A 12,584-nucleotide genomic window follows, 5' to 3' on the forward strand; every position below is an offset into this window, starting at 1 on the left:
CAGTGTCCAGCTCAATGTTATTGTGTACTATTGATGAAAGGAGTTCGTCTATCCATAATGACCAACCCCCACCCTTCAGCCCTTTGGGAAGCAGTACAGAAACACTCTGGATGACATGTAGGAGCATGTTGAAGCAGTGAGGTTCCAAACTGAAGGTGGTGGGTTATCTCTTTCAGCTGACTCTGACATGACTGATCTGTTGAACAGTTGGTAACCTCCCTGATCACCTCACTGACCCCACTAACCTCTCTGGACACCTGTGTGATTGTGTGAGTGTGTGGGTGTGTGTATGTGCAGTGCGCACGTGTGTGTGTGTGTGCACGCTGTTTGGCCCTTGGATGGGAGTGTACTTTGCTTAGCCTCTGGGGACTCTCCAAGCCATCTCATTGTAATAGTAAATGTGTGAATCCATCCCCACTGACCTGACAGCCCCCACTCACTCTCCCTTTCTTCCTCTTTCTCGCTCTCTCTCTCTCTCTTTCCCCCTCCCGCGCCTCCTCCTCTCTGCCTCACTCTCTCTCTCCCCCTCTCCACTCTGGGAACCGTTTGCAGTCCCACCCCCTGCCCCCCATGTCCTGGAGTTGCTGTGGTTTATGGCCTAACTCATTGTCTGAGAGGACGATAGTGAAAAGGCAAATGTGCGTTTTTTCTGCATAGTTCTCATGGCTATGTTGCCGTGTTGTTAAAACAGTGGTCAGGACAGAAAGAGAGACAGCATCCTCCTGTCTGAGCCCTCTGGGTGTCTTTCACAGTGAGCAGGGACTAGTTAGTTCTTTACTTACTTAGTTAGTTTCAGACTGAGGCTGTTTCCCAGGCTGCTGGAGATGTATATTGATGAGCACACAGTAGAGAAATCTCAATTGCCTAAAGTGGCTTCCTGTCCTTGTTTGCACTGACCTCTGAAAACAGGTGAAAGCAGTAAAGTGGAAGCCAACTAGGTATTTTGCTTTCACCATTCCTGCTTTCCTACATCTTATATCTACTAAAACAGATAAAGACAGGTGGCATTGCAATAGCCACACATGCTTGACTCGTGTTAACTTGAAAAAAAGAAAGTGTTTTGTTGTTGTCAGTCCTCACCTGTTGAATACAACTTTCCCTAAACCATTAATGCTGACACATCCTGCCCCCCTCTCTCTCTCTCTCTCTCTCTCTCTCTCTCTCTCTCTCTCTCTCTCTCTCTCTCTCTCTCTCTCTCTCTCTCTCTCTCTCTCTCTCTCTCTCTCTCTCTCTCTCTCTCTCTCTCGCTCCTCTCTTTCCTCTCTCTCTCCTCTCTCTCTCTCTCTCCTCTCTCTCTCTCTCTCTCTCCTCTCTCTCTCTCTCTCTCTCTCTCTCTCTCTCTCTCTCCTCTCTCTCTCTCTCTCTCTCTCTCTCTCTCTCTCTCTCTCTCTCTCTCTCTCTCTCTCTCTCTCTCTCTCTCTCTCTCTCTCTCTCTCTCTCTCTCTCTCTCTCTCTCTCTCTCTCTCTCTCTCTCTCTCTCTCTCTCTCTCTCTCTCTCTCTCTCTCTCTCTCTCTCTCTCTCTCTCTCTCTCTCTCTCTCCAGGTGTCGGGATGGATTCGTAGGGAGCAAGTGTCAGCACCGGGACCCTTGCATCTCCTCTCCGTGTAAAAATGGTGGCTCGTGTCACACGGTACCCCGTGGGAACTCAGTGGACTCCACGTGTTCCTGCCAACCGGGCTTCACGGACCGCCTGTGTCTGACGCCAATCGACAACGCTTGTCTCAGCTCTCCCTGCCGGAATGGTGGCACCTGCGATCTGGTCAACCTCAGAGAGTACAAGTGTAGATGTCCCCCTGGCTGGTCAGGTGAACACTGTCATATTTACTACTCACACTGTAGTCAGAATACCGGAGGGAAAAACTGCATACTCTAGTAGTGACAAATAGCATTACTAACTGGTCTTCTGTTCATTGAAAAATATAAACTGACCATGGTTACAACTAACCATAGGGCATTATTTTCCTTAAAATACAAGTAGCTATGTATGTACAGTCGTGGCCAAAAGTTTTGAGAATGACACAAATATACATTTTCACAAAGTCTGCTGCCTCAGTTTGTATTTGCATATTTGTATGTATTTGTATTTGCATATACTCCAGAATGTTATGGAGAGTGATCAGCTGACATCATGTCAGTGATTCTCTCGTTAACACAGACGAGGACAATAACAGACTGGAAGCTTCAAAAGGAGGGTGGTGCTTGGAATCATTGTTTTCCTCTGTCAATCATGGTTACCTGCAAGGAAACATGTGCCGTCATCATTGCTTTGCACAAAAAAAGCTTCACATGCAAGGATATTGCTGCCAATAAGTTTGCACCCAAATCAACCATTTATCGGATCATCAAGAACTTCAAGGAGAGCGGTTCAATTGTTGTGAAGAAGGCTTCAGGGCGCCCAAGAAAGTGCAGCAAGCGCCAAGACCGTCTCCTAAAGTTGATTCAGCTGCGGGATCGGGGCACCACCAGTACAGAGCTTGCTCAGGAATGGCAGCAGGCAGGTGTGAGTGCATCTGCACGCACAGTGAGGTGAAGACTTTTGTAGAATGGCCTGGTGTCAAGGAGGGCAGCAAAGAAGCCAATTCTCTCCAGGAAAAACATCAGGGACAGGCTGATATTCTGCAAAAGGTACAGGGATTGGACTGCTGAGGACTGGGGTAAAGTCATTTTCTCTGATGAATCCCCTTTCCGATTGTTTGGGGCATCTGGAAAAAAGCTTGTCCGGAGAAGACAAGGTGAGCGCTACTATCAGTCCTGTGTCATGCCAACAGTAAAGCATCTCAGCCAAGGGAGTGGGCTCACTCACAATTTTGCCTAAGAATACAGCCATGAATAAAGAATGGTACCAACACATCCTCCGTGAGCAACTTCTCCCAACCATCCAGGACCAGTTTGGTGATGAACAATGCCTTTTCCAGCATGATGGATCACCTTACCATAAGGCAAAAGTGATAACTAAGTGGCTCGGGGAACAAAACATTGATATTTTGGGTCCATGGCCAGGAAACTCCCCAGACCTTAATGCCATTGAGAACTTGTGGTCAATCCTCAAGAGGCGGGTGGACAAACAAAAACCCACAAATTCTGACAACTCCAAGCATTGATTATACAAGAATTGTCTGCCATCAGTCAGGATGTGGATCAGAAGTTAATTGGCAGCATGGCAGGGCTGATTGCAGAGGTCTTGATTTTTTTGTTTGTTGATTCTTTGCATAAACTTCATGTAATTGTCAATAAAAAGCCTTTGACACTAATGAAATGCTTGTAATGATGTTTCAGTATTCCATAGTAACATATGACAAAATTATCTAATGACACTGGAGCAGCAAACTTTGTGGAAATTAATATTTGTGTCATTCTCAAAACTTTTGGCCATGCCTGTACATTAAATGAGTGATGAGCGAAAAAAATCGATAACAGTTCAATCTCGGGATATTATTTTTGACGATAAATTGCATCAAATCATTTTGACAATATTGCAATATAATGTTTGTGCCAGTTGGCTGTCCCTGCACCAAAACTCCAGTAGTTGTCCTTTGTAGCTTGTTCTCCATCTTCTTTTGAAATAGGGAGCAAATTTGTTTTCAGCAGTTTTATTTCCATAACTGATCAAAACTTGTTTTCTCATGGCTCTTGTCTGTCTGTAGCAGATATATGGTGAGCAATGTGTTTGGAACATCAAATCGCAATAAAACCACAGTATCAAATCGCAATACATATAAAATTGTGAGAATCGCAATACATATTGTATCAGCACCTAAGTATCATCATAATATTGTATTGAGAGCCCTAATGTAAATAAAGTTACAATCGTCAATTTATGAAATGTTTCATCCTTTATTTACAAGATGAGTGTCTGTCTCCTCCAGGTAAGCAGTGCCAGCAGGCAGACCCCTGTGCCTCTAACCCCTGTGCCAACGGCGGGCATTGCACCCCCTTCGAGTCCCACTACATCTGTTCCTGCACCCCCTTCTTCTACGGTCAGACCTGCAAGCAGGATGTCAATGAGTGTGCCCAGAGCCCCTTGCCCTGCCAGAACGGAGGGGTGTGTGTGAACGAGGTGGGCACCTACCGCTGCCAGTGTCCCCAGGAGTACACAGGCAAGCACTGTGATACCCGCTACCTACCGTGCAACCCCTCCCCCTGCCACAACGGGGCCACCTGCGTCCAGAAGGGAGACACCACCTACGAATGCTCCTGTGTGCCAGGTACTGCTCTGTTTAATGTGGTCCCGTCTGATCCACTATGAGCAGAAGCCTACATTTACATGACGTTTTAGTCATTTAGCAGGCGCTTGTATCCCAAACCATTTACAATCAGTCTATTCAACTTTGAAAATGTTTCAGTTATGTGAGATTATATAAAGTTAGGATGTGATCCTGTATGAACTTTCAACTTGTGCAATCCGTTTCCACTTAGGGGCAGCTAAGTGTTTTCTCCGCGAGTCTACCCACTTCAAGCCATCTTGACTCAATCAACCATCCAAAACCACTGTGAATTAAACTAGCAATACTCTTCTCTGTTGTCTAGTGGCTGGTCATGATGTGAGTGCAGGAGGAAGAAACTGTGTGTGCAGTGGCTCCATAGTGCTGTGTGTGTGAGAGCTGTTTGTAGTGGCTCCACAGTGCTGTGTGTGTGTGTGTGTGTGTGTGTGTGTGTGTGTGTGTGTGTGTGTGTGTGTGTGTGTGTGTGTGTGTGTGTGTGTGTGTGTGTGTGTGTGTGTGTGTGTGTGTGTGTGTGTGTGTGAACAGGAAAGCATTGGGCCTTATTGTGAGGAAATGGCGGAGAGACAACATGCTCACAGCAAAGTAGAGCCTGCTAGTCCTATAGGTTACCAGGTCATCTTCTCTCCCCTCTCCCTGCTCCCCACCCATCACGTCACCATTTCCGCCCTGCTCTAAAGCCAGGCTGGGATAGACAGACCTCCACTGAGCTCCTAGCAAGCGCCATACCACTGTCTTTGTGCCTTACACACTATTTTGGACGGTTCTCACAGTAACTTCAGTACCAAAGAAAAATCATTTATATTATGAATCAAGACAAGTACTCTCATTGTCAACAATCCAATGGTGCTCAGATTCTACTTCCACAAAATTGGCATTATTGCCTATTAAATGTCCCTGTCTTTTTCTTCTGCAGTCAGGGAGCCAAACAATAGTGTGGTGTTGTGTTGTGTAATGCCAGGGCAGGAAGGGGAGCTGTGGTGTGGCTGGCTGTTTTTCTGACTGCCACATACTCAAGGAGGGTTGCCACCGCTGCCATTCATTACCCTCTGAAGAAGGAGGCCGTTGACCACATTAACTGTAGAAGAGTTTCACTTCCCTTGTTTTGAAAGAAACCAACCAGGCATTTTTTAAACTAGGAAAAGCAAAGAGAATGATCCAAAGAGACAACAATATTTAGATATCCAATAGGCTTCCTTGATATTCCCTCTTTATTCATGCAAATCTAACATGATCACTTCTGTTGAGATGACAAACAACAGTGTAATATGTGTGTATTTAACATGATGTCCTGTCCTCTCCAGGTTTCTCGGGTCAGAACTGTGACACTAACATTGACGACTGTCCAGGACACGAGTGTCACAATGGAGGAACCTGCGTGGACGGGGTTAACACCTATAACTGCCAATGCAAACCAGAATTCACAGGTAACCAACCATACAGTACCCCTCACCCACCCACTCTTCTCTACACTCCTGGTAGAAGTTGCTCATGAATACAGATCTAGGATCAGATTACTAACCCCCAGTCCTAACCTAGATCATGAGGTGAATACAAACATATACTGTATCACCCTGCATCAGTCTTTATGGGATAACGTTGACCCTACTCTGAACTCCACAGTGGAAGTCCCCTTTCTTTTCATTATTATTCATTGGCTCTCATTGGCTCTCGTTGACCCATTTGTGTGCACGGTGCGCTGTTGACAAGTGCATTTCCTCCTATGTTCTCCCCTATAGGCCAGTTCTGTACAGAGGACGTTGACGAGTGCCAACTGATGCCCAATGCGTGTCAGAACGGTGGAACGTGCCATAACATCTACAGTGCCTACCAGTGTGTCTGTGTCAACGGGTGGACGGGCGATGACTGTGGAGAGAATATTGACGACTGTGCCAATGCCGCCTGCTATCAGGGTGCCATCTGCCATGACCGTGTGGCGTCCTTCTTCTGCGAGTGTCCCCATGGTCGCACAGGTCAGCCAAAGCACTTTGGTCTTCTGCATTTCTCCTTATTTTTTAATTGTTCTGACCCTGAGCTTTTTATACTTGTATATCTTCCACCATTTTATGCTGAATCTCGTGTGTTTACAACAGTGATACTAAATTGGTATCATTTCCTTTTACAGTGCCAGCAGCACATATATTTTCACTGTATTTACTATAGCTAGTTATTACAAGGTTGAAAAACAATAACTAAATAAATAAGTTTAACAAAGTAAATAACTGTTACGCCTATCAACATCTCCTGTTTTATTTGTGCTGTGCCAGGTCTGTTGTGTCACCTGGATGACGCCTGTATTAGTAACCCCTGTCAGAAAGGCTCTAACTGTGACACCAACCCCGTCAATGGCAAGGCCATCTGCACCTGTCCCCTTGGCTACATTGGCGCCGCTTGTGACCAGGATGTTGACGAATGCTCACTAGGTAACTAAGCTCAGACCACTGAGGGATGCTTTCAGAAACACACATTAGATCAATATAGGAATTGGCTTTATTCTTCATGGGCTTCGTTATGCTTGGTTAGTCAAGAACTAGAAATGGGATTTTCTCGACCTCAGAGATCAGAAACCCACTCATGGGCCAGGGCTGACAGGGGTTGAGGGGAGGCGGTAGAAATCAGCCCGATAGGGTCCAAGTAGCTGGAAGGCCGTGAGCAGAGAGGCAGACAGGTTGAAACCACTACACAGCAGAGAGGCAGACAGGTTGAAACCACTACACAGCAGAGAGGTAGACAGGTTGAAACCCCTACACAGCAGAGAGGTAGACAGGTCTAAACCCCAACACAGCAGAGAGGTAGACAGGTTGAAACCCCTACACAGCAGAGAGGTAGACAGGTCTAAACCCCAACACAGCAGAGAGGTAGACAGGTTGAAACCCCTACACAGCAGAGAGGTAGACAGGTCTAAACCCCAACACAGCAGAGAGGTAGACAGGTTGAAACCCCTACACAGCAGAGAGGTAGACAGGTCTAAACCCCAACACAGCAGAGAGGTAGACAGGTTGAAACCCCTACACAGCAGAGAGGCAGACAGGTCTAAACCCCAACACAGCAGAGAGGCAGACAGGTTGAAACCACTACACAGCAGAGAGGCAGACAGGTTGAAACCACTACACAGCAGAGAGGAAGACAGGTAGCAACCCCTACACAGCAGAGAGGCAGACAGGTAGCAACCCCTACACAGCCGAGAGGCAGACAGGTAGCAACCCCTACACAGCAGAGAGGCAGACAGGTAGCAACCCCTACACAGCAGAGAGGCAGACAGGTAGGAACCCCTACACAGCAGAGAGGCAGACAGGTAGCAACCACTACACAGCAGAGAGGAAGACAGGTAGCAACTCCTACACAGCAGAGAGGCAGACAGGTAGCAACCCCTACACAGCCGAGAGGCAGACAGGTAGCAACCCCTACACAGCAGAGAGGCAGACAGGTAGGAACCCCTACACAGCAGAGAGGCAGACAGGTAGCAACCCCAACACAGCAGAGAGGCAGACAGGTTGAAACCCCTACACAGCAGAGAGGTAGACAGGTCTAAACCCCAACACAGCAGAGAGGCAGACAGGTTGAAACCACTACACAGCAGAGAGGCAGACAGGTTGAAACCACTACACAGCAGAGAGGCAGACAGGTTGAAACCACTACACAGCAGAGAGGCAGACAGATTGAAACCCCTACACAGCAGAGAGGCAGACAGGTTGAAACCCTACACAGCAGAGAGGCAGACAGGTAGCAACCCCTACACAGCAGAGAGGCAGACAGATTGAAACCCCTACACAGCAGAGAGGCAGACAGGTTGAAACCCCTACACAGCAGAGAGGCAGACAGGTAGCAACCACTCCACAGCAGAGAGGCAGACAGATTGAAACCCCTACACAGCAGAGAGGCAGACAGGTTGAAACCCCAACACAGCAGAGAGGCAGACAGGTTGAAACCCCTACACAGCAGAGAGGCAGACAGATTGAAACCCCTATACAGCAGAGAGGCAGACAGGTTGAAACCCCTACACAGAAGAGAGGCAGACAGGTTGAAACCCCAACACAGCAGAGAGGCAGACAGGTAGCAACCCCTACACAGCAGAGAGGCAGACAGATTGAAACCCCTACACAGCAGAGAGGCAGACAGGTAGCAACCACTACACAGCAGAGAGGCAGACAGGTTGAAACCCCTACACAGCAGATTGAAACCCCTACACAGCAGAGAGGCAGACAGAGGCAGACAGATTGAAACCCCTACACAGCAGAGAGGCAGACAGGTTGAAACCCCTACACAGCAGAGAGGCAGACAGGTTGAAACCACTACACAGCAGAGAGGAAGACAGGTAGCAACCCCTACACAGCAGAGAGGCAGACAGGTAGCAACCCCTACACAGCAGAGAGGCAGACAGGTAGCAACCCCTACACAGCAGAGAGGCAGACAGGTAGGAACCCCTACACAGCAGAGAGGCAGACAGGTAGCAACCACTACACAGCAGAGAGGAAGACAGGTAGCAACCCCTACACAGCAGAGAGGCAGACAGGTAGCAACCCCTACACAGCCGAGAGGCAGACAGGTAGCAACCCCTACACAGCAGAGAGGCAGACAGGTAACAACCCCAACACAGCAGAGAGCCAGACAGGTTGAAACCCCTACACAGCAGAGAGGTAGACAGGTCTAAACCCCAACACAGCAGAGAGGCAGACAGGTTTAAACCACTACACAGCAGAGAGGCAGACAGGTTGAAACCACTACACAGCAGAGAGGCAGACAGGTTGAAACCACTACACAGCAGAGAGGCAGACAGGTTGAAACCACTACACAGCAGAGAGGCAGACAGGTTGAAACCCCTACACAGCAGAGAGGCAGACAGGTTGAAACCCCTACACAGCAGAGAGGCAGACAGGTAGCAACCCCTACACAGCAGAGAGGCAGACAAGTAGCAACCCCTACACAGCAGAGAGGCAGACAGGTAGCAACCCCTACACAGCAGAGAGGCAGACAGGTAGCAACCCCTACACAGCAGAGAGGCAGACAAGTAGCAACCCCTACACAGCAGAGAGGTAGACAGGTAGCAACCCCTACACAGCAGAGAGGCAGACAAGTAGCAACCCCTACACAGCAGAGAGGTAGACAGGTCTAAACCCCAACACAGCAGAGAGGCAGACAGGTTGAAACCCCTACACAGCAGAGAGGTAGACAGGTCTAAACCCCAACACAGCAGAGAGGCAGACAAGCAGAAACCACTACAACAGTAGCAACCCCTACACAGCAGAGAGGTAGACAGGTCTAAACCCCAACACAGCAGAGAGGCAGACAGGTTGAAACCCCTACACAGCAGAGAGGTAGACAGGTCTAAACCCCAACACAGCAGAGAGGCAGACAGGTAGGAACCCCTACACAGCAGAGAGGCAGACAGGTAGCAACCCCAACACAGCAGAGAGGCAGACAGGTTGAAACCCCTACACAGCAGAGAGGTAGACAGGTCTAAACCCCAACACAGCAGAGAGGCAGACAGGTTGAAACCACTACACAGCAGAGAGGCAGACAGGTTGAAACCACTACACAGCAGAGAGGCAGACAGGTTGAAACCACTACACAGCAGAGAGGCAGACAGATTGAAACCCCTACACAGCAGAGAGGCAGACAGGTTGAAACCCCTACACAGCAGAGAGGCAGACAGGTAGCAACCCCTACACAGCAGAGAGGCAGACAGATTGAAACCCCTACACAGCAGAGAGGCAGACAGGTTGAAACCCCTACACAGCAGAGAGGCAGACAGGTAGCAACCACTCCACAGCAGAGAGGCAGACAGATTGAAACCCCTACACAGCAGAGAGGCAGACAGGTTGAAACCCCAACACAGCAGAGAGGCAGACAGGTTGAAACCCCTACACAGCAGAGAGGCAGACAGATTGAAACCCCTATACAGCAGAGAGGCAGACAGGTTGAAACCCCTACACAGAAGAGAGGCAGACAGGTTGAAACCCCAACACAGCAGAGAGGCAGACAGGTAGCAACCCCTACACAGCAGAGAGGCAGACAGATTGAAACCCCTACACAGCAGAGAGGCAGACAGGTAGCAACCACTACACAGCAGAGAGGCAGACAGGTTGAAACCCCTACACAGCAGAGAGGCAGACAGATTGAAACCCCTACACAGCAGAGAGGCAGACAGGTTGAAACCCCTACACAGCAGAGAGGCAGACAGGTTGAAACCACTACACAGCAGAGAGGAAGACAGGTAGCAACCCCTACACAGCAGAGAGGCAGACAGGTAGCAACCCCTACACAGCAGAGAGGCAGACAGGTAGGAACCCCTACACAGCAGAGAGGCAGACAGGTAGCAACCACTACACAGCAGAGAGGAAGACAGGTAGCAACCCCTACACAGCAGAGAGGCAGACAGGTAGCAACCCCTACACAGCCGAGAGGCAGACAGGTAGCAACCCCTACACAGCAGAGAGGCAGACAGGTAGGAACCCCTACACAGCAGAGAGGCAGACAGGTAACAACCCCAACACAGCAGAGAGGCAGACAGGTTGAAACCCCTACACAGCAGAGAGGTAGACAGGTCTAAACCCCAACACAGCAGAGAGGCAGACAGGTTGAAACCACTACACAGCAGAGAGGCAGACAGGTTGAAACCACTACACAGCAGAGAGGCAGACAGGTTGAAACCACTACACAGCAGAGAGGCAGACAGATTGAAACCCCTACACAGCAGAGAGGCAGACAGGTTGAAACCCCAACACAGCAGAGAGGCAGACAGGTTGAAACCCCTACACAGCAGAGAGGCAGACAGATTGAAACCCCTATACAGCAGAGAGGCAGACAGGTTGAAACCCCTACACAGAAGAGAGGCAGACAGGTTGAAACCCCAACACAGCAGAGAGGCAGACAGGTAGCAACCCCTACACAGCAGAGAGGCAGACAGATTGAAACCCCTACACAGCAGAGAGGCAGACAGGTAGCAACCACTACACAGCAGAGAGGCAGACAGGTTGAAACCCCTACACAGCAGAGAGGCAGACAGGTTGAAACCCCTACACAGCAGAGAGGCAGACAGGTTGAAACCACTACACAGCAGAGAGGAAGACAGGTAGCAACCCCTACACAGCAGAGAGGCAGACAGGTAGCAACCCCTACACAGCAGAGAGGCAGACAGGTAGGAACCCCTACACAGCAGAGAGGCAGACAGGTAGCAACCACTACACAGCAGAGAGGAAGACAGGTAGCAACCCCTACACAGCAGAGAGAGGCAGACAGGTAGCAAACCCTACACAGCCGAGAGGCAGACAGGTAGCAACCCCTACACAGCAGAGAGGCAGACAGGTAGGAACCCTACACAGCAGAGAGGCAGACAGGTAACAACCCCAACACAGCAGAGAGGCAGACAGGTTGAAACCCCTACAAAGCAGAGAGGTAGACAGGTCTAAACCCCAACACAGCAGAGAGGCAGACAGGTTGAAACCACCCCTACACAGCAGAGAGGCAGACAGGTTGAAACCACTACACAGCAGAGAGGCAGACAGGTTGAAACCACTACACAGCAGAGAGGCAGACAGGTTGAAACCCCTACACAGCAGAGAGGCAGACAGGTTGAAACCCCTACACAGCAGAGAGGCAGACAGGTAGCAACCCCTACACAGCAGAGAGGCAGACAAGTAGCAACCCCTACACAGCAGAGAGGCAGACAGGTAGCAACCCCAGAGAGGCAGACACACAGAGAGGCAGACAGGTTGCAACCCCTACACAGCAGAGAGGCAGACAGGTAGCAACCCCTACACAGCAGAGAGGCAGACAAGTAGCAACCCATACACAGCAGAGAGGCATACAGGTAGCAACCCCTACACAGCAGAGAGGTAGACAAGTAGCAACCCCTACACAGCAGAGAGGCAGACAGGTTGAAACCACTACACAGTAGAGAGGCAGACAGGTAGCAACCACTACACAGCCGAGAGGCAGACAGGTAGCAACCCCTACACAGCAGAGAGGCAGACAGGTAGGAACCCCTACACAGCAGAGAGGCAGACAGGTTGAAACCCCTACACAGCAGAGAGGCAGACAGGTAGCAACCCCTACACAGCAGAGAGGCAGACAGGTAGCAACCCCTTGAAACAGCAGCAGAGGCAGACAAGGCAGACAGCAACCCCTACACAGCAGAGAGGCAGACAGGTAGCAACCCCTACACAGCAGAGAGGCAGACAGGTAGCAACCCCTACACAGCAGAGAGGCAGACAGGTAGCAACCCATACACAGCAGAGAGGCAGACAGGTAGCAACCACTACACAGCAGAGAGGCAGACAGGTAGCAACCCCTACACAGCAGAGAGGCAGACAGGTAGGAGGCAGACAGGTTGAAACCCCTACACAGCAGCAGAGAGGCAGACA

The 12,584-nt window shown here is 49.7% G+C and overlaps 1 protein-coding gene across 2 annotated transcripts in view; it reads left to right on the top strand.

Moving 5' to 3' along the window:
• Nucleotides 1-12,584, top strand: part of LOC118393039 (neurogenic locus notch homolog protein 1-like) — a 55,341-nt gene that overhangs the window by 16,637 nt on the left and 26,120 nt on the right. For both annotated transcript variants that reach the window (XM_035785235.1, XM_035785236.1), the window contains exons 3-7: nt 1,544-1,806; nt 3,868-4,206; nt 5,526-5,648; nt 5,961-6,194; nt 6,489-6,644. In XM_035785235.1, the coding sequence (XP_035641128.1) occupies nt 1,544-1,806; nt 3,868-4,206; nt 5,526-5,648; nt 5,961-6,194; nt 6,489-6,644 (1,115 nt within the window). The remainder of the gene's footprint in view (nt 1-1,543; nt 1,807-3,867; nt 4,207-5,525; nt 5,649-5,960; nt 6,195-6,488; nt 6,645-12,584) is intronic.

This window comes from Oncorhynchus keta, chromosome 14 (genome assembly GCF_023373465.1).
Source record: "Oncorhynchus keta strain PuntledgeMale-10-30-2019 chromosome 14, Oket_V2, whole genome shotgun sequence".
In the NCBI taxonomy this organism is placed as follows: Eukaryota; Metazoa; Chordata; class Actinopteri; order Salmoniformes; family Salmonidae; genus Oncorhynchus; species Oncorhynchus keta.